This window comes from Amblyraja radiata, chromosome 11, assembly GCF_010909765.2.
Source record: "Amblyraja radiata isolate CabotCenter1 chromosome 11, sAmbRad1.1.pri, whole genome shotgun sequence".
Lineage (NCBI taxonomy): Eukaryota > Metazoa > Chordata > Chondrichthyes > Rajiformes > Rajidae > Amblyraja > Amblyraja radiata.
Window position 1 is genome coordinate 27,418,595 of NC_045966.1, and position 23,381 is coordinate 27,441,975.

Below are 23,381 nucleotides of genomic sequence, written 5' to 3' on the forward strand. Positions count from 1 at the left end.
AACTCAACAATCAACCGATTTAGGTAAGTTATTGTGTGCTGGATTATAAATCAATCCTTATTATATAATAAAACCCCCACCTGGTCACCAAACTTTGCTGAATTGACTTTGTCACCATGTTCCCACCCACAGGCTATACTGTTTAGTTTAGAGATACAGCGCTGAAACTGGCCCTTCGGCCCACCTAGTCCATGCCAACCAGCGATCCCCATAGACTAGCACTACCCTACACACTAGGAACAATTTACAATTTTACAAAAGCCAATTAAACTACAAACCTGTTCAAAAGGGAACTGCAGATGCTGGAATATCGAAGGTACACAAAATTGCTGGGGAAACTCAGCGGGTGCAGCAGCATCTATGGAGCGAAGGAAATAGGCGACGTTTCGGGCCGAAACCCTTCTTCAGACCTACAAACCTGTACGTCTTTGGACCGTGGGAGTAAACTGGAGCACTCGGAGAAAACCCACGTGATCACTGAAGGAATGTACAAACTCTTTACAGACAGCACCCGTATTCAGGATTGAACCAGAGTCTCTGATGCTCTAAGGCAGCAACTCTACCGCTGCACCACCATGCCGCCCTATATACTGTTAACCAAATGAAAACAAAAGCTTTTTTTCCAGCTTCAAGCTAACCTATTCCAGCAATGGGAAATGCTGATCAGATTTGCCTGAGGTGCCTCTTTATGCTGCTTAAAGTCTAACACTTTTTTATATGAATGCATAATTTAGTATTTATCACAATTTGCTTCTGAAACACATGTATCATCTTTCGCCCCCTGGCTTGTATTAGTGACGACTCATCTGTGTATGCACAAACATTGCAAGTACTCTATGTATCCAGGATATACAAGGTATTTATGAGCACATTAATTAAACTATTTATGAGCACATCCAGTCATACGCAACTGTAATCACTGGATTTTGAATGGGAACAATGTCTAAAAACATCTCTTCCACTCCCAATGCAATACATCAAGCAGAGCTAAAATTGTGCTTTTCCAATCTGCAATATTGCTGTTTTATGTGGATCACACACCCAGTACATTTAACCCCAGAAGCATTATCTGAAAGAGCAAAGTCTTGTTTTCAGACATGCAATCATAGTACTGATGCCTTAAAGATAATTGTAACATTTTACAACCAAAATCCATTGTGCACCTGTGTATTATATTCTGACTATTGCAGATAGACATCTGGCAGTACTACCTTTAGGGCCTAAAGAACAGAACTTATGGGAGAAAGATGATAGGGGGGAGAAAATAGACAGCAGTGTTACTTTACCTGGCAGGAAAGGAATATAACGCTGCTTGGGATCCTTCTGGCCTCCCTCCACTGGGAATGTATCCAACAGCTGCATCTGCACAACACAATATGCAGAATGAGAAAAAGTACATGCAAAAAGAAAATGGTAAATCTATTTACTTAAAAATAAATTTAGACAGGAAGCTTTATGTGAATAAAGCATTACTTAGTGTGAAATGCATTTTGACCAGATATGCTGTTCAACTCATTTGCTGTTCAAACAAGACCTTTCAATAGATCTCATTATTAATATATTTCCCTTACTGCCTACAGCAGAAATATTTTTCACACTAATACCACATCAATTCATCATTCAACCATGAACCAGGTACAGAATTGTTTCAATGTAAACTGATTATTTATTGATCTTCTTTTATAATCAAGACATCCTATATTTGACAACACATAAGAGAGACATTTTAGGATTTTTGTTTTAACCTTAGTGTTTGTTCAGCTCAACTTTAGGCAAAGTTATTGAAGCAATATTTCACTCAAAATTATAATAATCTCAAAGATCACAAAGGAGAACACTGACAGAATATTTATTCCAAACGTGGTGGAAACGGGTAAAAAAAAAAAAAAGTAGGTATTAAAACCATGCACAAGTATTTGCTTCTTAAAATCTTTCTTGCAAGAGGTAGGTGGGAAGTGTAAAAAACAAAAAGAAAGCTTGTACTCGGGAGGAGATAAGAGAGAGAGACACAAAACGCTTGAGTAACTCAGCGGACCAGACGGCATCTCTGGAGAAAAGGAATAGGTGACGTTTCGGATCAAGACCCTTCCTCAGAGTCTAAGTCTGTAGAAGGGTCTCGACCCAAAACGTCACCTATCCCTTTTCTCCAGACATGCTGTCTGACCCGCTGAGTTACTCCAACCTTTTGTGTCTATCTTCGGTTTAAACCAGCATCTGCAGTTCCTTCCTACACAGGGGATTTGAGAGAACAGATTACATAAGTGACAGAGGTGGTGGCTACATTGACAAAGGTTTATTGATTATATTTGAGATGAATGAAAACAGAGAACTGAAAGCAAAAGGAAAAGAAAACTAACACATATAAAGCAAAACACTGCAGATGCTGAAATATCTGGACAAAAAAGCGCTATACATACTCAACACATCAGGCAGCAGATATATTGGAAGAAATAATTACCACTCAGAACAAGAAAACTTAGCAAGCAAAACACACTTTAAATTATAGGAAGGAAGAGAAATGAAACGAACAAAGAGAATGTCTGTGATGAGCTTGAGACTAAGAGACTGAATGCTCAAGAGGATCATAAATTGCAACTGAACTGTCTGAAGGAAGTGTGCAAAGGGAATAAGAAAGAGAGAAAGAAAAGAAAGCACCAGAATTACGTGAGGCAAAATAAAACAGAGCCAGGGTTTGTTGAGAACAATTACTGGTTAATGGCAATATAGGTTAATGACTTTATCAGAACTGGCCAATTCTCATAAAAGTGGAAAGGCTGGTTATGCATGGCTGTTGAATTCTATGTCCCGTCCTAAGGGTTGCAATGAGCCTGGTCAGAAGGAGTAACAGGTCTCCAAGTTTGCACTGCACTCGGCTGAACCAGCTGTTTAATTTAGCTCAACTTTGTTTCCTGTTCAGTTGCTGTTCCAGCACCTCCTGCTCATCCCCATCATGGCCTCACCACGAGAGATTCACTCAGTTATTCCCCACAAATTGTCCTGAGACCAGTTCATAGTTTATTCAGAAATCAGCATTAAAAGGTGCACATTCTATCCTATACATTTGAATGCAGACTCACTGTTGCATTGATTTCAATATAAACTGATTCTTCATATACTGAGTCTGGATAAAAATGTAACAGCATGGGCAGCAAGGGTAAAGCATTATATTCCTCCAGATTTCACCAGAACATGGATGAAAGCAAAAGTGCTGACATGAAAAGACAAGTTCTAAACGCCGTTCTTGCACCTTGACATGCAAATATGCTGCTCTGGGGTTAATCTGGCCTTCTGCAACCTCTGACGCAGTCAAATTGTTACCCGTTGATTTACCCAAGTACTAATGGGTCATCTCAAGGAAGCTGGCTAGATGTTTGCCCAATGCCCAGCAATAACGCCAATTATACCTGGCGGAAAGACTTGTGGACAGTTGATCCCAATTCCACTGGCTTCCTGCCCATCTATTAAAATTTCACTTTCAAGGAGAATACAAAAATAAGAAAGAAGGAAATGGGGGGGGGGGAGGGGGATACAGGAAGAAACTAAATGAAAGGAAAAATATTCATAGAAATTGATAAGCAGAAGTGAAATTATGAAGATAGACACAAAATGCTGGAGTAACTCAATGGTCAGGCAGCATCACTGGAGAAAAGGAATAGGTGACTTTCAGATCAGAATCCTTCTTCAGACAGTCTGAAGAAGGGTTTCGGCCCGAAACGTTACCTATTTCCTTTGCTCCATAGATGCTCCTGCACCCGCTGAGTTTCTCCAGCATTTTTGTGTACCTTCCTTCTTCAGACAGTCTGAATCAGTATCGACTGTTCCTTCCGACACAGCAAAATTATGAAAATCTTTTAGTGCTGGACTGTTTAATATCATTTGGTTTTGCTTTACAATTTCTTTTTAGTTGATTATCTTATATTTTCTCCCACTTCATTTATCGGTGCCATTCAAAGGAATATTAACTTCACCATACTTGGTCGTGACCTCCCGTTTAAAAAAAAATATCTTAATTTCCCAATGTAGTGCCTTTCCATCACCAGGGTATGTGTAATTCCAATGTATTTATAGATTATCATTTGAATGGAATATTCTAACAGGATTAGTGCATGTTAGTAATGGTGAGGGATATGTAAATTAAGCAATATTAGTTTAGTATCAAATATAACATACTATTTTCAACAAGAAGCTTTAAACCTTTAAACCCAAATTTCCACCAGCCTGGCTGTGTGGCAATAAATTATATCTAATCTAATCTAATCTAAAGAGCAGCCTAAAATCTGACAGAAATTATGCAAGAGATCCCATGCCACCCAGCACTTGGAACAAAATGTAACAGGGTGGTTTGGAATCTATGATGATCGTTGCTGAAATGACAGAATCCAGACACCAAGCTTGTTCAACCATCTTAAGATCTGATTGCATGCCACACAGGATAGGAGTAACAAAAAGTCATCTTCATCTGGTGAAAGAACAATCTCATAACTGTCCACAAAAGGAGTAACAAAAGCTGGCTTCATTTTGAAAAGGAACAATTTAATCATTGTTCGCAATAGCTCCAAAATATGCCACTGTATCATTCTGAGGTTAAATGAATCATTAGAACTGAATGCTTCTCCTAACGTTATAACTCTTAGTCTCCACTGAAACAAGAGGATATTTGTATGGATCCAGTATTCCGTTGCAAGGGCACACAGTTAATGCATCCACTTTCAAAATGCCTGCAGCAACAAAATAACAAGAGGCCAGCACTAAAAAACCTGTTCCAAATAAGAGGATCTGCTCGAAATACTGGTGGTGTTTCTAATTAGCAGATGCACGGACATGTATCTATTGTCGACTGACAATTCAGAGCTGTGCTCGACAGCTGAGCCATGGCTCAAAGTGAAGACGTTCACAAATTTATTCTCCAAGCACAGGTTTAGAAAATTTGTAAAGATTTAAACATTATCATCAACACAGCTCCAGCATGCTTGACAGAGAAATCACATACATAAGCTTTAAAATAGCATGCAATGCTTCATTGGTAAAATAAAAACTGCTAAAGTTATCTTCTGTTTACAACTTTGTCCAAATGCAACTACTGCCCACAACTACTCGAAATAAACTCTGACCCAGTCGTGTGTTCATGTACTAGTAATCCACTGGTTATGAACAGATTTTTAATGAGGTTCAAAAGCAGGGCCCGGTCTTGCCTGAATTGTTCAGCATTTTAAGAGAAAAATCAGTACTTGGACACTACACAGATCTGACAACCTATCGATTGCAGGGGTGAATTCTCAGACTGCAATTTGAGGAATAATACGATCTTATAGGAAGTGCACACTAATAGGAAGGAACTGCAGACACTGGTTTATACCAAAGATAGACACAAAATGCTGGAGCAACTCAGGCAACAGGACAAGCAGCATCTCTGGAGAGAAAGAATGAGTGACGTTTTGGGACAAGACCCTACTTCACACCTAATTATTATTTTGATTTAATGTTTTTCATTACTTCAAATGGCTTTTAAATTATCTTGTGATATAAAATAAAATCTTTTAAAAAAATCTTGAAAATCTTTAGACTGAAGAAATATATATTTAAACATTTTTGAATGCATCGAGAGCTTTGACAGAAGCCGGAGTTTTCCTTCTTCATTCCCTCCAAAAGGTTGACAGAGATGTTTGGAGGCGGGACCTCTGCACTGCACCGTGCCGGCTCCAGCTGGCATTCAATCCTTGCTACTGGGCTCAAGGAGGGGAAGAGAAAGGGCTGTGAAAGATTATCTCACCATCTAGAGTGCACCAGGTGCAAGTATGTGGGGAGAGCAGCCTGTGAGTCTGTCCAGTGGATACAGTGGAGCACCATTAAGCTCAATGAATCCATCAATTTAAACAAAGTTGACAACACTGGGTTCATTTAAAAAAAAATCAAATTAAGGTGCATCTACCCACAAAGTGCAGAGCAATAAATTTAAATTTGAAATTGTCAGATAAAATAATCATTGTTGCTTCCATAATAATGTCTATTTCTTTTGAGATTAACATAACTGCCAAATCTAATGACTATTCCTTATTGATTTTCATTCAGATTGTGTAGGTCTTGCCTGAAGGTAAAACTCTCACTGCTGCCCAAAGATCCTATAGCGAGCAAGATAGTCCACTCGACGAAAAAAACGTAGTAGGGTCATGGGCAATCTTTCGCCCCATTTCCGTAACCGGCTTCCGTCTCCGCAACAAAGATCCCATAGCGGAGCAAAGATACTAGTTCGGAGACGGAATCTGGTTACGGAAAGATCAAAGATCTTTGGTCAAAATCTCCTCATTTTCTTTCTGCCTCTCTGCCTCACAATAAAAAGCAAAAAGATGCCTATGTTCCTTCTACAGCGTGTGGGAAGTCTGGCCCGGATCAGCACGGCTGGGACGCCAGGGTAAAGTTGCGGGGAGGTTTGCAATGTATTTTTATGTAATGTCTGGGCCTTGTGTCCGAAATAAATTATATCATTATATATAAAAATCTAGAGAAATATATATGTGTGTGTTATATGATTATATACATCTATATCACATTCATATATGTGTGTGTATATGTGTTCTTTCCTATACAATCTAATCAGTTGTATTAAGATGGAACTGCAGAAACCCTTGGGTTTCGGCCCAAAACGTTGCCTATTTCCTTCGCTCCGTAGATGCTGCTGCACCCGCTGAGTTTCTCCAGCACTTTTGTCTACCTAATCAGTTGTATGGTCGCTGAATAAAATCGTCCTTAAGTTATGCATCATTTGTTAATCTTGCTCAAAACAAATTTTATTTGGTCAAATACATTATTTAGACAACCCAACCATTACAGACAGATCTCATTCCACTCTCTGGCTATTGGGAAGACCAGACCCATTTTATTGTTGAAAAGCAATTCCATAGACACAAAAGATCATTAAGGAACATTAAGGAACATTCCAAGACTAGAGCAACTGGAATCTTCATATTGCTATTATTTTTCCAAATACCGCAGTTGTGAATAGTGTGATTAGATGAATTACAGAGTGCAAGTGTAATACAAAAATCAACTCAAACACAGCACATGAGCCATTTAAAAAGAAATGTTTTTAAAAAAACATTAAAAAAAGACAACAGAATCATAATTTGTTAACATATTCATCTTTAACAAAATTTAACATAATTATGAATTAACATAATTATGAATCTAACCCTATATCACAGACACAAACTGTTCCCCCACAACGCTGATTACACTGCGAGAGGGATATACAAAGTCGGGATGGATTACAGAAAAGGCCGACGTTCCGCTCCGTTACGTACTACACGTCAGCCCATTGGATTTAGCAGGAGTGGACTACCTTGCTCGCTGTAGGATCTTTGCTGCTGCCTGCCTTGCTCCAGGATCCTAATATTCTGGCATCCTTTTCTGAATCGAGGCTAGTGAGTGAAAACCAGACTTGCTCAAGTCCAAACTGCCAGCATCTAAATCTACATCCAAGTCCAGTTGCTGGGCAGATCTATTGACAGGTTAACAAGGACAAAGGTGAGTCCCGAATGTGACCTGAATGGACTAAGATACATCAGAACCTGTGAAAGCAGAGGCAGATATACACAATCTAGGTCTGAAGAAGTCTCGAACCTGAAATGTCACATATTATTTTTCTCCAGAGATCCTGCCTGACCCACTGAGTTACTCCAGCATTTTGTGTCTATCTTCAGTGTAAATCAGCACCTGCAGTTCCTTCCGAGATAATCTAGGTGTTGACTAAAGGTTACAGAATAAAAGTCAATATTTGGTTCTCCAGAAATGCTTAATCCTTTATGAAGCCTTGTATACAGGCAGAGTGTTGACCAGGGATTACAGATATTTCTTCATGCTTCTGAGGTTTCAGTTTGGACCAGTCTTCCAACACAATAACTGCCAAGTTGTCAGACATCTGTGATTCACTCACTACACTTAGTGTGGAAAAATGAACCTCCTTCAAACCTGTGCAAATAGGATCAGTTTCAAAAGTTCTCAGTGGCAGTTTCCAGACCTACACTGAGATCAAAGCTCCACTTACAGCGGCAAGGAATAATGTTGGGCAAGATGTTCTGGTTTAGGAGTGGTCGACTTTTTTCAAAATGGAGAGCCAGACCTGATTTATGAGGTCAGTCTTGATTTATTTTTATTTTTTTTGCTTCTCTCGAGTGACTGAAGAGACCATGAATGCGACTGCACTCCGTGCTCTTTTGATCCCATATTAGAAACATAGAAACAAAGAAAATAGGTGCAAGAGGAGGCCATTCGGCCCTTCGAGTCAGCACCGCCATTCATTGTGATCATGGCTGATCGTCCCCTATCAATAACCCGTGCCTGCCTTCTCCCCATATCCCTTGACTCCACTAGCCCCTAGAGCTCAATCTAACTCTCTCTTAAATCCAGCCAGTGACCTGGCCTCCACTGCCCTCTGTGGCAGGGAATTCCATAAATTCACAACTCTCTGGGTGAAAAAGTTTTTTATCACCTCAGTCTTAAATGACCTCCCCTTTATTCTAAGACTGTGGCACCTGGTTCTGGACTCGCCCAACATTGGGAACATTTTTCCTGCATCTAGTTTGTCCAGTCCTTTTATAATTTTATATGTTTCTATAAGATCCCCTCATCCTTCTAAACTCCAGTGAATACAAGCTTAGTCTATTCAATCTTTCCTCACAAGACAGTCCCGCCATCCCAGGGATCAATCTCGTGAACCTACGCTGCACTGCCTCAATCACAAGGATGTTCTTCCTCAAATTAGGAGACCAAAACTGTACACAATACTCCAGATGTGGTCTCACCAGAGCCCTATACAACTGCGGAAGAACCTCTTTACTCCTATACTGAAATCCTCTTGTTATGAAGGCCAACATTCCATTAGCTTTCTTCACTTCCTGCTGTACCTGCACACCAACTTCCAGTGACCGGTGTACAAGGACGCCCAGGTCTCGCTGCACCTCCCCCTTACCTAACCCCATTGAGATAATAATCTGCCCCCTTGATTTTGCTGCCAGTGGATAACCTCACATTTACCTATATTATATTGCATCTGCCACGCATCTGCCCACTCACTCAACCTGTCCAGGTCACCCTGCAACCTCCTAACATCCTCTTCACAGCTCACACTGCCACCCAGCTTTGTGTCATCCGCAAACTTGCGAGTGTTGCTCCTAATTCCCTCTTCCAAATCATTAATATTAAATATATATTCGCAGAAGGGCAACAATATAGGGTATAAAATAATTAAATGCGTACTTGGAAAGAGTACACAGAAGATTAACAAGGATGTTGCCAGGACTCAAGTGCCTAAGACCTAGGGAGAGGTTAGGCAGACTTTGACTTTATTCCTTGGAGCGCACACAGAGGAGTGATCTTACAGAGGTGTATAGAATCATGAGTAGATTAGATAAGATGAATGCTCAGTCTTTTTCCCAGGGTATTTGAATCAAGAACTAGAGGGCATAGTCTTAAGAGGGCATAAGAGAAAAATTTAAGAGGAACCAAAGGGATAACTTTTTCACAGAAAAGGTGGTGGGTATAGGGAATGGGCTGCCAGAGGAAGTAATTGAGACAGGTACAATAACAATATTTAAAAGACATTTGGATAGGAATGGTTTAGAGGGCTATGAGTCTAATGCAGGCAAATGGGTACAGCTTGATCTGGTAGGGGGCGCTGCTCTGGCAGCAGCCATGTCAGCAGCGCGTCAGTTTTTTCAATTTTTTTTTTTTTTTAGTATGTTTTAAAGTATGTGCTTAATGTTCCTTTGTGTGTTTCGTGTGGGGGGTGGTGTGGGGGGGTGAGGGGGAAACCGCTTCGGTCGCCTCCTCCATGGAGAGGCGACATTTTCCAGGTCGCCTCCCCCGTGGCCTAACATCAAGGATCGGCGCGGCCTTTCCCGGAGACGCGCCCGGGACTTCAGCGGCGGGCGCAGTGTGGACTCTCGTTGTGGAGCGGGTGAGCCCTCGCTGGGGCTCGCTGGAGGGGAGCGCTCCGTTTCGCTGGCCCGGGGCAGCCGGCAGCCTGAAGTCGCAGCCGGAAGTCACGGTCTGCAGAGCTCCAGCTGGTGCGGCGTCTACAGCCCGGGATCCCTCGTGGGGGACCCGGGAGAAGAAGAAGCCATCACTGCCGGCCCGCGGCCAACTTCTAACGCGGGGCCGGCATGGACTTACCATCATCCCTGGAGGGGAGCTTCGACCGCCGGCCCTGCAGTCTACGGTGCTTCTGGCTGCGGCGGAGACTTTAAATCTCGACCGCCGGCCTGCAACAACTTAAAGGTCTCCGGTGAGGAAGAGCCGATCCTGGACTGACTCTGGACTCTGGTCCTGTCCACGGGGGGGGGGGGGGGGGAAATGGAGGAGGACTGGCCAAATTGTGTGCCTTCCACCACAGTGATGAATGCTGTGGTGGACGTTTGTGTTACATTTTTATTGTGGTTGTGTGTTCTTTATTATTGTATCGCTGCTGACAACCCAAATTCCACCGACCCTGGTTGTGTGGTAATAAATTCTATCTAATTCTTACATTGGACATCTTAGTTAGTATGGACAAGTTCGGTCGAAGGGTCTGTTTCTGTGCTGTATCGGCTCTATGGCCCTAAATGAAAATTATGCACCGGATTTCACTGCATGTTAATTCTGATACGCATTCATTGTTCTTAGGCAATCTGCTGAGCAAGTGCATCGTCATATGTTCTGGTAGAAGAATTTTGACATTGAATATATATTCAGTGAAAGAATATAAACGCTAAGAAATTCTATCAAGTACCAAAATGTCTTTAGAACTTAAAACCAATGGAAGCAAATGATATTTTCCATATGCGTAGCTTGTTCTTCTGTATGATAATCTGGAGGTTGTCCCTGACACTGAATCAGTATTCCTTTATTTCCACCAGGAAAACTCTAAATGGACTTCTCTGCCGCAGTTGTCCATCTGTGTCAGTATGGTCTCACTCATGGTTCCAAACTTGTGGAGCCCATTCTTATTCCCAAAGACATATAGTCCCTATATGATAGCAGAATACAGGACAATTTTCCCCAATGGAAACCATCACTTAAAGAGCTCCCATCAGGTGAGGTCATGAAGGCAAGGTGATGCTAAGTCGGTAATACTTGGACTACGGCCTTAACATTATTTTTGATCATTATATGCAATACATCCAAAATTCCCATTTCAAAACTTTCCAATACATTGCATTCTCATCTCTGAAACCTCAACAAACACAAGTTCATATTCTTTGCATGGTGTCACTTTGGAGCAATATCGACGAATTTGCAACAACAAATTGACTGGCCAAAGTATTTTAATTCTGAGAAATGTAATAAAACAGTTGTCATGGTTGCATCCTTACATACATTTACATCACAAACGTAAAATTTTGAAATTTAAGCGATATTTTTAATGCACTTTTCAATTCAGCCTCATTTTTCTGACACGCAACTCTTTCAGATATTATTCTAAATGGGATGATACATTTCAGATAAATTTTACTGCTCAAATTGCAGTGAAAAAAAGTAAACAATCTATATTACTAAAAGTCTGATCTTGACCACTTCCTGTTGTTCTGTATATTGATTTTAGAAAAAACACTGCCACTTACGGCTGTGATTTTGGCCATCTTACTCAGAGTCCCCCTCCGCTGCGCAGGTTTTTCCCATCGATGAAAAATAAAAGAGTTATTGTGGTTTCAAAAATGTTGAGATTCTCTATCCTGAAGGACACGCCCCTTCCGGAGGGACTATAAAACCCGGAAGTGTTGAGTGCATCAGCCAGTCTCTGCATGATGGGGGAGGGAGAGGGTCATGTTTCTCCGTCCGAGCTGTGAATAACACTGAGCACATGTCTACTAAACTGTGAGTGCCCTTAATGTGGTTTGAAAATGCTTGCTAAAAGTGTGTTTTGGTTTGAGAATGCTAAAGTTGCCTTACCTAATTGAAAAGTTGGTTTCAGAATGCAAAAGTTGCCTTGCCTAATTAAAGTTGCCTTGCCTAATTAAAGTTCTACCTCATTGGCGGCGCGACTCACCCGTTGCAGCGGCCCCTACAGCCTGTCTGTCTTTTTTTTATTTTTTGTCTAGTTAAATGTAGTGTTGGTGTTTTTTTAATACTGGTTTTAAATGTGTATATGTGGGGGGCCGGGGGGGGGGGGGGGGGGGAGGGGGAAACTGTTTAAAATCTCTTCCCTGTCCGGGAGACCCGACCTTTTCCCTGTCGGGTCTCCATTGTCGTTGGGGCCTAGCACCGTGGAGCGGCCTCCAACCTGAACGACCCGGGGGCTCGGGAGACTGCAGAGCTGCGGACTACTCACCATCGTGGGGCTGGCCAGCCTCGGAGCGTGGGGAGCGGTGGTGACTCGCTGCTGCGACTCGACTCCTGGGGCTCGGAGGCTCCAGCAACGCAGCCGCAGGTCCGGTGGACTGGGACATCGGGAGCTCGCGGGTCCGGGGGGAGAGACTGCTTCCTGGAGCTCCCGCAACCGGACTTCTCCAGCCCGTGTCGCTGGGTTGGAACGACCCGGAGCGGGGACGTACATCGCCCGGCACGGCTTCATGGCCGTGGGACATTCCAGCGCCCGCCGGGGGCTCCAACATTGTGACTTTAGACCGGGAGCGGGGTCGTAAATCGCCCGGCACGGCCTAAAATGGCCGTGGGACTTATCGTCGCCCGCCTGGGGCTTGGATATCGGGAGAGAAATGGAGAACAGGGGATTGCCTTCCATCACAGTGGGTTCACTGTGATGGATGTTTGTGTGAATTAAATTGTGTGTATGTCTGTAGGAAATTGTCTTTGTTTGTATGGCTGTGGAAACGGAATTTCGTTTGAGCCTCACTGAGGCTCAAATTACAATAAATGGTATTGTATTGTATTGTATTGTATTGTAAAGTTGCCTTGCTTAATTAAAGTTGACTTGTTTAATTAAAGTTGCCTTGCCAAATGCAACAGGATTGTTTTGAAAATGCGCCTTTTAACTGTGCCTTATTGAAAAGTGTGCAACAGTTTTTGGAAGGAAAACCCGTGAATAAATGTTTTATTAGATCAGGACTGTGTTTAATGACAAATTGGCGCTCATTCCGTGACTTCCGCTTAGTGGAGAGGTGGCGCTGAGTGCGTCATTTCCGCTTAGTGGAGCGGTGGCGCTGAGTGCAGAAGGCGCAGAGTGGAGACGCCACCCTGAGCCGTTTGAGTAATTCAAGAGAGCTTACTGCCATGTAAATGGTGAGTGAGTTTGTTGAAAGTTATTTAAAGCACGTTTTTGCTGTAGCAGCAGCTCTAGAGGAGTGTTTGAGATTACAAATGGCTTTAAACGTTTGAATCATTCGGTTTAGACACATCTGTGTTCTTATTTTCAAACTTCTTACATTGAGTATATGGTTAGTTACAGGATTCAGTATGCTTACCATGCTCTCAAGTTACTTGGCATTTTAGGTGTGGGGGGGGGGTGTGTGTGTGTGTGTGTGTGTGTGTGTGTGTGTGTGTGTGTGTGTGTGTGTGTGTGTGTGTGTGTGTGTGTGTGTGTGTGTGTGTGTGTGTGTGTTGGAATATTGCATTAGGGGACCAGCCCTCCCATGTGACACTTAGTCTAGGATTACTTATAAGTTTGTACTTCCTTCACTTTAATTTAAAAAAGCGACTTAAGGATTGGAGTAAGAAGGGAAAGATTTAGCAGGAACCTGAGGGGCAGCTTTTCCATTCAAAGGATGGCACATATATGGGATAAGCTGCTAGACGCAATGGTTTAGGCAGATATTACAACAACATTTAAAAGACATTTTGATAGATAATGAATAAGAAAGGTTTAGAGGGATATGGATCAAACAGAGGCCAATGGGATTAGTGTGATGGGGCACCTTGGTTGGCCCTGTTTCGATGGGCTGAAAGGTCTGTTTCTGTGCGCTAGGATTCCTTGAGGTTTCAAGAAATGTCAATTTACTGAATCAAACCAAAATCTACATCAATATCGACTGCAGATTAATGTTGGATAGGATATTTTATTAATCATACAATTAATTGGACAGGTAATGGCAGTGCATGCACACTATATGAAATCAATGTCTGTGATAATGGACATACTTATACAATGTCTACACAGACATTATACAATGGAAACAGACCCTTTGGCCCAAATTGTTCATGAAGATCAAGATGCCAATCTATGTAAATTATCTATGATATTCCCATTTGCCTACATTTGGCCCATTTCACTCTAAACCTTTCCTATACATGTACCTGTCCAAATGTCTCTCAACCATTGTATATAATTGTCTCTCAGCCAGCTCATTCCATATATTTAATAACCTGCATGTTGCTTATTAAATTAATGGGTTGGGGTTCTCTAGACAAATCATGTAACAGTAACTACATTTAAATGGTAAACCATTTTTACTCTTCATTCGAAAGCAGAAAATTTCTGTACATGTTCAATATGTGATCTTAATCACATTGAACATATTTGAATGTTCAGAGTTTACGCACTGTTCTATGACTGACTCAGCAAAAGGAATATCTGGGAACACCAAATACATAGAACAGTACACCACAGGAACAGGCTCTTCAGCTCACAATATCTATGCCCACAATGATGCCATGTTAAACACATCTCCTCTGACTGTGTGTGATAATCACTCTCCTCATTCAGATGTCAATTTTAAAGCCTCTTGAACAGATAGTGGAATAAATGGTTGTGCACTGCGTTCGGGGAGGTGGGGGGGGGGAGGTGGAGGGGGGTCACAGGTAAGAGAGGAGGGAGTGGTGGGGTTACCTAAATTGGAGAATTCAATGGTCATATATCACTGAATTGTAAGCTACCAAAGCAGAATATGAGGTGTTGTTCCTCCAGTTTGTGTGTGGCCTCACTCTGGCAGTAGAGGTAGCCCACATTGTTCAGTCTGAACAAGAGTCCGGATTCACAATGTTGCTGCCTGACCTGTTGACTTACTCCAGCACATCATGTTCTCCACAGAATTCCAGCATCTGCAGTCCCTTGCTGCATAGTTTCAATCTACTATTTAATACTTCTGGGAAGAGTGGATTGTCCTGTTGATTTATATTCTTTGGTATTTAAGTGAGGCAGTAATCTTTCTGACGATAAGGTTTTTTGAGCCTTGACAAGGTGAACTGTAACTAACTTTATCCTCTGCATAGTGAGCCTAGAACTAGAAGTCATAGTGTTGAGATTAGAGTCAGGGAATGAAGTACAAGAGAAGGAGAAATACGAGGGTTGCAAATCTTTGGAATCCTCTATGCCAAGGACAAAGGATGTTCAAATTATTCAAGGCCAATATTAGTATTGAATCCATTAAAGAAATTGGGTGATAGAGGGATAATATGCGAAAGTACAAATGAATGGCAAAGTATGTGTAGGAAGGAACAGCAGATGCTGGTTTAAACCAAAGCTGGAGTAACTCAGTGGGTCAGGCAGTGTCTCTGCACAAAAGGAATAGGTGACATTTCGGGTCGAGACCCTCCTTCAGACAGTCAGGGGGAATGGAAACGAGAGAGAGACAGTGATATAGAGATTTAGAAATGAATGAAAGATATGCAAAAAGTAATGAGCTGGGGAAACAATATACAGACACTCCCCGGCTTATGTAAAGGTTACGTATCGCAGACCCTTGCATAAGTCGGATGTTAGAAGTTAGAAGTCAGAAGTGCTTCTGCACACGTGTAAATTTATTATTCAACAAGATTACTATATGGGAGCTCCAATGCGGAGCCCAAGTGGGAACATCCGCGAGAACAGCTAACTGGATTACGGAAACGGTCGCATGCATGGTAGCACATTCTACCGAGATGCACAACTCCTCTATAAAGCAGTGGGCTTGAAGAATTGCCTCTGACTCCAGACTCTCAGCAATGTTGGTCTTGAATGGCCTCAGAAAGCCATCAAGCTCAGATACAATTAAACATGGGCAATAAAAAGAAAAAAAACTCTTTGCCAGTAACATCCAGATCCTATGACTAATTTCAATTATGTTTTCACCTGTAGCAGGCCTTGCTCCTTATTCTCCTATTCTTTTTGCTAGTTAATGTTCCACTTTTGATCATTTTAACAAAGATACATTTTTTTAAATACCGCAAATTTTTGACATGACATGATAAATTGCATTTGCATGTTAATCTTTCTTTTAAAGTATTAAAATCTGTGTACACGGATATTACATTTATTTCGTCACATCATGAACCAATGGAATAATTCACATTACTAAATAATAATTTGTGTGTCACCCAGCAGTAACAGATAATGATATGCTATTTGTTTACTCCAGTATGCATATGTAAACATAATCTACATGCGATCTAATTGCACAAGTAATTACTGGTAGGGAATATTAATCAGTGCGTGACTTGGTGTTCATAGCCATCATTTATTATCTGTTTGCTTTGTTGTTACCTTCCCCCAGCTAACAATGATCAATTCTACATTTCCCTTGAACTTCATCCCCTTTGACCTGTTTTCACACCTTACACTGTCTTATCTATGTATCTCCCTCTCCCCTGACATCAGTCTCAAGGGTCTCGACCCGAAACGTCACCCATTCCTTCTCTCCAGAGATGCTGCCTGTCCCGCCCGCTGAGTTACTCCAGCATTTTGTTGAATTGACATGTTGGAGAGGACAGAGCCTCTTTTGAACAAGGAGGAACAAAAAGGCAATGGCAGAAATATAACAGTAGCCAGGGCGAGGTTCCAAAACTTCAGCAATCCATTAGATGAGGAACTGGTGTGTTGCAGCCGGCAGGGGAACAACATACTCGGTGTGTATCTTGTGGATTTTTATGTTTTACTTCACACCTTTGGCTTCAGAAATATCTGGCTAATCCATTGATGGGCTCATTGAAAAATATGGGCAATTTGGCGTGGGCCGAGGACCACTTGCAGAGTGTGTAGCTGTAGGTAGTACTTAATCGTTAATAACTGTGTGCCTCTGGTGCTCAGCATGACAATAATCATTCCATTTTATGATTATATGATTAAGTTCTATCATTCTAACCAGCCCAATGGTATTGCTGTAAGTCTGAATACTAAAGATAAAAGAGGCACATTTGAATGGGCTTTTCTCTATTCATTAAATGGCCATAGCTCTACATAACCAGCAGGAAGTGGCAAGGTTTCAGTATACACAAGTCTGACATTTTCTGCATAGATATGTAGTTTATCCAGCTACACCTGCATCAGTTGAAGTGATCTACTTCTTAAAGAGTAGTTTGTTCGAGGAGTTAACTATCCCCAAAGCTTCCAACAAGAATGCCACTTTCTCCGTCCACACAAGTTGCATTTTTCAAATCCTGCAAATTTTATCTTACCATTAGTGCAAAGTTGAAAGGTCATCCCAGAACAGTTTCCCGAACTTCCCAAGTACAAATATGTTTTGCTACATCTTTCTCTTCATTATTGCAGAAATCCTCCATGCTATTATGGGACATTCAGCAGGAAAGGAATTACAAGAAAAACTTATTTTCCCAATTAACCAGTCAATAATAGCAAAAAAAGATAGAACTCTTGTACAAAAACCCATCGAAGCTGGAAGGTACCTTCAAAAATGCTTCTAACCCTGACAATTCGAACATGCTCTAGCCTTGGACTAAGAAATCCTTCAACAAACCGAAAACTAGCCCATTGGCCATCAAATGTTAGTTGTCTTTATTACCAACAGTGGAAGAGCCATGATTCAAGTATAGATCAACAGGGTCTCTATTAGACACTCACTTCTTATCATTTTGGATTTTCCTGCACCTTGGTTGAAAGCAGGGCTGCCAACTCTCACGCTATGAGCGTGAGACTCACGCCCTCAAGCAAACTCTCACACCCTCACGCTCATCAGAAATTTCTCACGTTCAGTGGTGAGAAATTTTGTGATCACGAAAATTTCAAAACTCGGATGAACTGCATGGTCCGCGGGTGTTGGAGAGCAGGGGCTGCGGGAGGGATGGGAGCAGAACCAGCGGCCGGAACAGATGCGGGGAGCCGGGACGGACGAGTGTTTGCCGGGGCCGGCGTGTCGCTCGCTGCAGCTCTGGCCATGGAGCACTCCGGACAGTGCGAGTGTCCCGGGCGTCGGAGGCGCCGCGCCTCTGCCGCGAGAGTCTCTGTGCCGAAGGGACAGACTCTCAAAGGGAGGTGGAGAGAGAGAGAGGGGAAGGAGACAGGGAGACAGTGGGGAGAGAGAGAGGGGGTGAGAGGAGAGAGAGGCGAGAGACAGGGGTGGGAGTGAATGGAGAGAGAGAAGAGGGAGGGGGGGAGAGGGGAGAGAGAGGTAGGGGAGAGAGAGGGGGGAGAGTGAGGTGGGAGAGGGGGGGAAGTGAGAGAGGGGTGAGAGGGAAGAAAGAGGGAAGAGAGAGAGGGATGGAGGGGAGGAGAGGGTTTAGGAGAGGAGAATGGAGAGGAGGAGAAGGGGAAGAGAGGTGGTGTTAATGAGAGAGGGGGAAGAGGGGGGAGAGGGGGAAAGAGAAGAGGAAACGGGGGAAAGAGAGAGATAGGGGGCAAAGGAAAAAGAGATATAGACAGAGGAGAAAGAGAGGGGAGAGCGGGCAAGGGGAAGAGTGAGTTAGGAGGGAGAAATGGGGAAGAGAGGAGGAGAGAGGGGGGGGGGAAGAGAGAGAGGTGAGACAGAGGAGAGGGGAAGAGGAGAGGGGGAGAGTGTGTGGAGAGGAGAGAGAGGGGGAGATAGAGGAGGGAGGGAGGGAAAAAGAGTTGGGGGGAAGCAGAGGGGAGAGAGAGAGAAGAGAGGGGGGAGAGAGAAGAGGAGGAGAGAGAGAGAAGAAAGAGAGGGGGAGAGAGAGAGGGGGGGAGAAAGAGGTGGGGAAGCGAGGGGGAGAGAGAGAAGAGAGGGAGAGAGAGAAGAAAGAAAGGGGGAGAGAGAGAGGGGGAGAGAGAGAAGAAAGAAAGGGGGAGAGAGAGAGGGGGGAAGAGGGGGGAGAGAGAGAGAGAGGAGGAGAGAGGGGGGAAGAGAGAGGGGGGAGAGAGAGAGGAAGGGGGGAGGGAGAGAAGGGGGGAAGAGAGGAGGAGAGAGAGAGGGGGGAGAGAGAGAGAGGGGGGAGAGAGAGAGAGTGGGGATAGAGAGAGGAGAGAGAGGAGGAGAGAGAGAGGGGGGAGAGAGAGAGAGGGGGAGAGAGAGGAGAGAGAGAGGGGGAGAGAGAGAGAGAGGGGGAAAGAGAGAGAGAGAGAGGGAGAGGGGGGAGAGAGAGAGAGGAGGGGAGAGAGGAGAGGAAGAGAGAGAGAGAGGGGGAGAGAGAGAGGGGGGGAGAGAGAGCAAATGAGAGAGGGGGAGAGAGAGAGGGGGGAGAGAGAGAGGGGGGAGAGAGAGGAGAGAGGGGAGAGGGAGAGGGGGGAGAGAGAGAGAGGGGAGAGGGAGGGGGGGGAGAGAGAGAGAGGGGGGAGAGAGCGAGGGGGGAGAGAGCGAGGGGGGGAGAGAGAGAGAGGGGGAGGGGAGAGAGTGAGAGGGGGAGAGAGAGGGGGTGAGAGGAGAGACAGAGAGAGAGGAGAGAGAGAGGGGAAAGAGAGGGGGAGGGGAGAGATAGAGGGGGAGAGAGAGAGAGAGAGGGGGGTTGAGAGGAGAGAGAGCAGAAGAGAGGGGGGAGAGAGAGAGAGTCTCTGTGTCGAATTTGCCCAGGTGACCGGCATGGATCAGGCTGCGGCTTGGTGCATCCTGGAGGACAACCAGTGGCTGCTGGAAGTAATTACCAAGCACTGGGTAGAAACGGTGGAAGGTAGTGGACTTCAAATGGGGGTGGTTGGAGAAAGCATTCTGCTTGCCTGCTAGATTTTCACTTACTGTAACTGCAGGAAAAATGTTCCCGATGTTGGGGGTGTTCAGAACCATGGGTCACAGTTTAAGAATAAAGGGGGGGGGGGGCAGTTAGGACTGAGATGAGGACAAGCTTTCTTCACGTAGAGAGTTGTGAATCTGTGGAATTCTCTGCCACAGAAGGCAGTGCAGGCCAATTCACTGGATGTTTTCAAGAGAGAGTTACATTTAGTTCTTGGGGCTAACGACATCAAGGGATACGGGGGGAAAACGAAAGAGGTACTGATTTTAAATGAATAGCCATGATCATATTGAATGGCAGTGCTGGCTCGAAGGGCAGAATGGCCTATCCCTGCACCTATTTTCTATGTTTCTTTGCTTGAGTATATGGCAATAAAACTCGACCACTTGATTTTGAAGCATTCATGCATGGTGGAGGTATAATGTAGTCACAGAGTGATACAGTGTGAAAACAGGCCCTTCGGCGCAACTTGCCCACACCCGCCAACATGTCCCAGCTACGTTACCTGCTTTTGGTCCATACCTCCAAACCTGTCCTATCCATGTATCAGTCTAACTTTTTCTTAAATGTTGGGATGGTCCCTGCCTCAACTACCTCCTCTGGCAGCTTGTTCCATACACCCATCACCCTTTGTGTGGATAAAGTTACCCTTAAAAAGTTACCTCTTAAAAATACTTCATACAAAAAACATTGAAATCATACTTCTACAGTGCACTAAAACATGATTTTAATATATCAAATTTCAAAAAGTTCCTACCCTTCTTCCACACCCTCTCCCCACTCAATTGCTCCACTCCCTCACCGGGTACCCCCCAAGGCCAGTGATCAATGATCGCACAGCCTCCCTCCTTTCAAAAACGCTCCAATCCAATTTAAAGCATATATATTGCATTCAAGTAATTTATAAGACTCGCTACAGTATGCACCATATTGCACAATTTCAAGCTGAAAAATGCAAATGTTCCGTACCAATGGGAGGGGGCCCAAGGATGAGGACATCAATAATGTATCAAGATAGATTCTCAATCTTTGATAGAGGTGAGCACACGTGTCAAGAATTGTAAGTGGCATGGATTGCAAACCTCAACAAATCAAATATTCAAGGAACAAGCTTTCAAAACAATGTGTGCTCACGTTTTACCCGCCCATTACCAGCCCTGTAATTCACAAAATTACCTTTGAATCTTATTATTTATTCAACTGCAAACATCACCTGCCACGGCTCTACCTACCTTTTAGGCCGTGCATTTCAGAAGACAACGGCTTGTTTCATTGAAAATATCTCATATCACCTCAATTTTCTAGCCTGTGATGACAATCAGTATATTTTATACACACACCCTGTAGCCTGCCTTATAAATATTCCAATTATTGCAGATTTCCTTCAGTCACTGAAGCAGCATCAAAGGCTGGTTATTCACACTTGTACCAGCCAAAACAGTTTCTACAGAGAATGTGCCCACTTCCTCTCAACTGTACCAATGGTCAGCGGTGAGGCCTCGGCGTCGGTGAAGCGGTGAATCCTCGCGAAGATGGGGCCTCGGCAGTGGTGAAGCCTCGCGGCAGCGGCGATGCCTCATGGGTCAACAAGAGCTGGGTGGGGTGGCAGATGGGGGGGGGGGGGAGGGGAAGAGCAATGGAGGAGCCGGCGTGGGGGGACCGCCGTGATGGAGGTGGGGGGAGAACAACGCACAATTGGGAAGGGTGGAAGAACAAAGGACAATGGGGACCCAGCATGGAGGAACTGCTGTGAGTGGGGGGGAGCAGGGGGGGGAGAACAAATGGAGGAGCCGACGTGCTTTGTGACTTTGTCAGCGCCCTGGGTGGCTGCTATTTGTATACATTGGGTATGCAGCAAAGAATTTCACTGTGCCTAGTCACATGTGACAATAAAGTAATCCATTCCATTTATTAAACTAATCACAAGCAGGCTATTTTTGATCATCCACCTTTTTAGAATTATATGCAATGTGTAAGCAAAACGCAGGAGGAAATGCAGTCTTGGCAACTTGTAGGAGGTTTCAAACCAGTAAATTAGAGCTCTATTTGTTTTTTTTAAATCAGGATGATTTACAGCCCATTAGAGCACAACCAGCAAAGGAAGCGTTGTCCTTGACCAAACACACTTGGGTTGTGCACAGGATATCAGAGTAATTTACTTCTATAACTCAGGTTTGAAACTTACCTAAAGTGGTGGGGTTAATGCATTCTGCACCTACAGTAGAGGACACAAATTCAGAACGTGACAAGATGACGACCAATATTGGAACTTTAAACATTCAATCAGAATTACTAGTAAACAAGCTTGGCTGAGTGATAGTTAAGGTCGTTGGGTGACCACCAGGAAATGCAGAAGTACAAGAGGGACAGGTTGTATCTGAACTTGGCTGTGGGGGAAATCAATATTATGGCAGGGAGATTCACTGGAGCTACTCTAAGGAGTTAAAGTAGTTTGGCAAAGGAGTGGGACCAGAGTAGGAGTGAGAGGAATGAGAAAGCCGAGGAAAGGGTACAAAGAAGATATACGAGGAAGCTACCAGATCTGGAAGTTTTAAGGAGATGCTGAATAGACTGGGTCTTTTTTCCCTTTGGAACATGGGAAGTGGTGGATTAACCTTATATAAAATTATGAGAGGCATAGGTGAATAACCAGTCTTTTTTCCAGTGTTAGGTGGTCCAAAGTTAGGAGGCATAGGTTTATGGTGAGAGGGAAATATTTAAAAGAGACCAGAGAGTCAACTTTTTCCATACAGATGGTGGTGTGTACATGGAATGAGCTGCCAGAGGAAGCGGTTAAGCCAGGTACAATTACAATATTCAAAGGCACTTGGACGAATAGATGGAGAAGAAAGGTTTGGAGAAATATGAGCCTAGCCGAGACAAATAGAACTAGTTCCAATAAGCAACTTGGTCAGCATTGATGAGTTGGGCCAAAGGGTCTGTTTCCATGCAGTATAGCTCCATGACTCTATGATAGAATTTTCATCTGAAGTTATTGTTTACAATCCCTATGCAGAGCAAGAAAACAAAACCTGAAGAGAAACTCCATTGTTGCAGGTGCCCACGTGGTGCATTGAATTTTGTGGGGCCTAAGCTAATTGTTCTTGACACAAAGGATCCCAAGGCATCTTGCAAATAGCAGCAGGGGCCAACATCAATTAGCATTAACCATTATTTAATTTTTGTAGGTTTTTATTGTGCCCAAATATCAAATGAATCCTTTGCTAATCCTCTCACTCCTTTGTTGTGAGGGACTTGGGATGCAATAATTACTTAAATGTAAATTATTTCTGTGGCCATACGATATGCGGCCTAGGAATCCCTAATGACCTAAATGGAAAATGAAGACTGCCAGATATATATTTTAAAGAACGGTGGAGCTTTATTTCTCAAATCCTAGCCAACATTCATCCATCCATCAACAATCATCATTAAAAACTGATTACCCAGTCATCATCATAGAACTATTTTTCAAGCATTGCCATGTGCATGTTGCCTGCTGCTTTTCCAATATAACACTGCTAATGCATTTCAAAAGTGATTAATTTGCACTTAAGAGCCTTGGTGCATTGGAAGGTCACAAAGGTACTAGACCACTGAAAGCCATTTCTTTCTTCCTGGAA

At 43.4% G+C, this 23,381-nt stretch overlaps 1 protein-coding gene across 2 annotated transcripts in view; it reads right to left on the minus strand.

Annotated features, from left to right (window-relative positions):
• sh3pxd2b (SH3 and PX domains 2B) overlaps window positions 1-23,381 on the minus strand; it is a 235,711-nt gene that overhangs the window by 171,644 nt on the left and 40,686 nt on the right. For both annotated transcript variants that reach the window (XM_033029589.1, XM_033029588.1), the window contains exon 3: window positions 1,287-1,362. In XM_033029589.1, coding sequence (XP_032885480.1) covers window positions 1,287-1,362 — 76 coding nt within the window. The remainder of the gene's footprint in view (window positions 1-1,286; window positions 1,363-23,381) is intronic.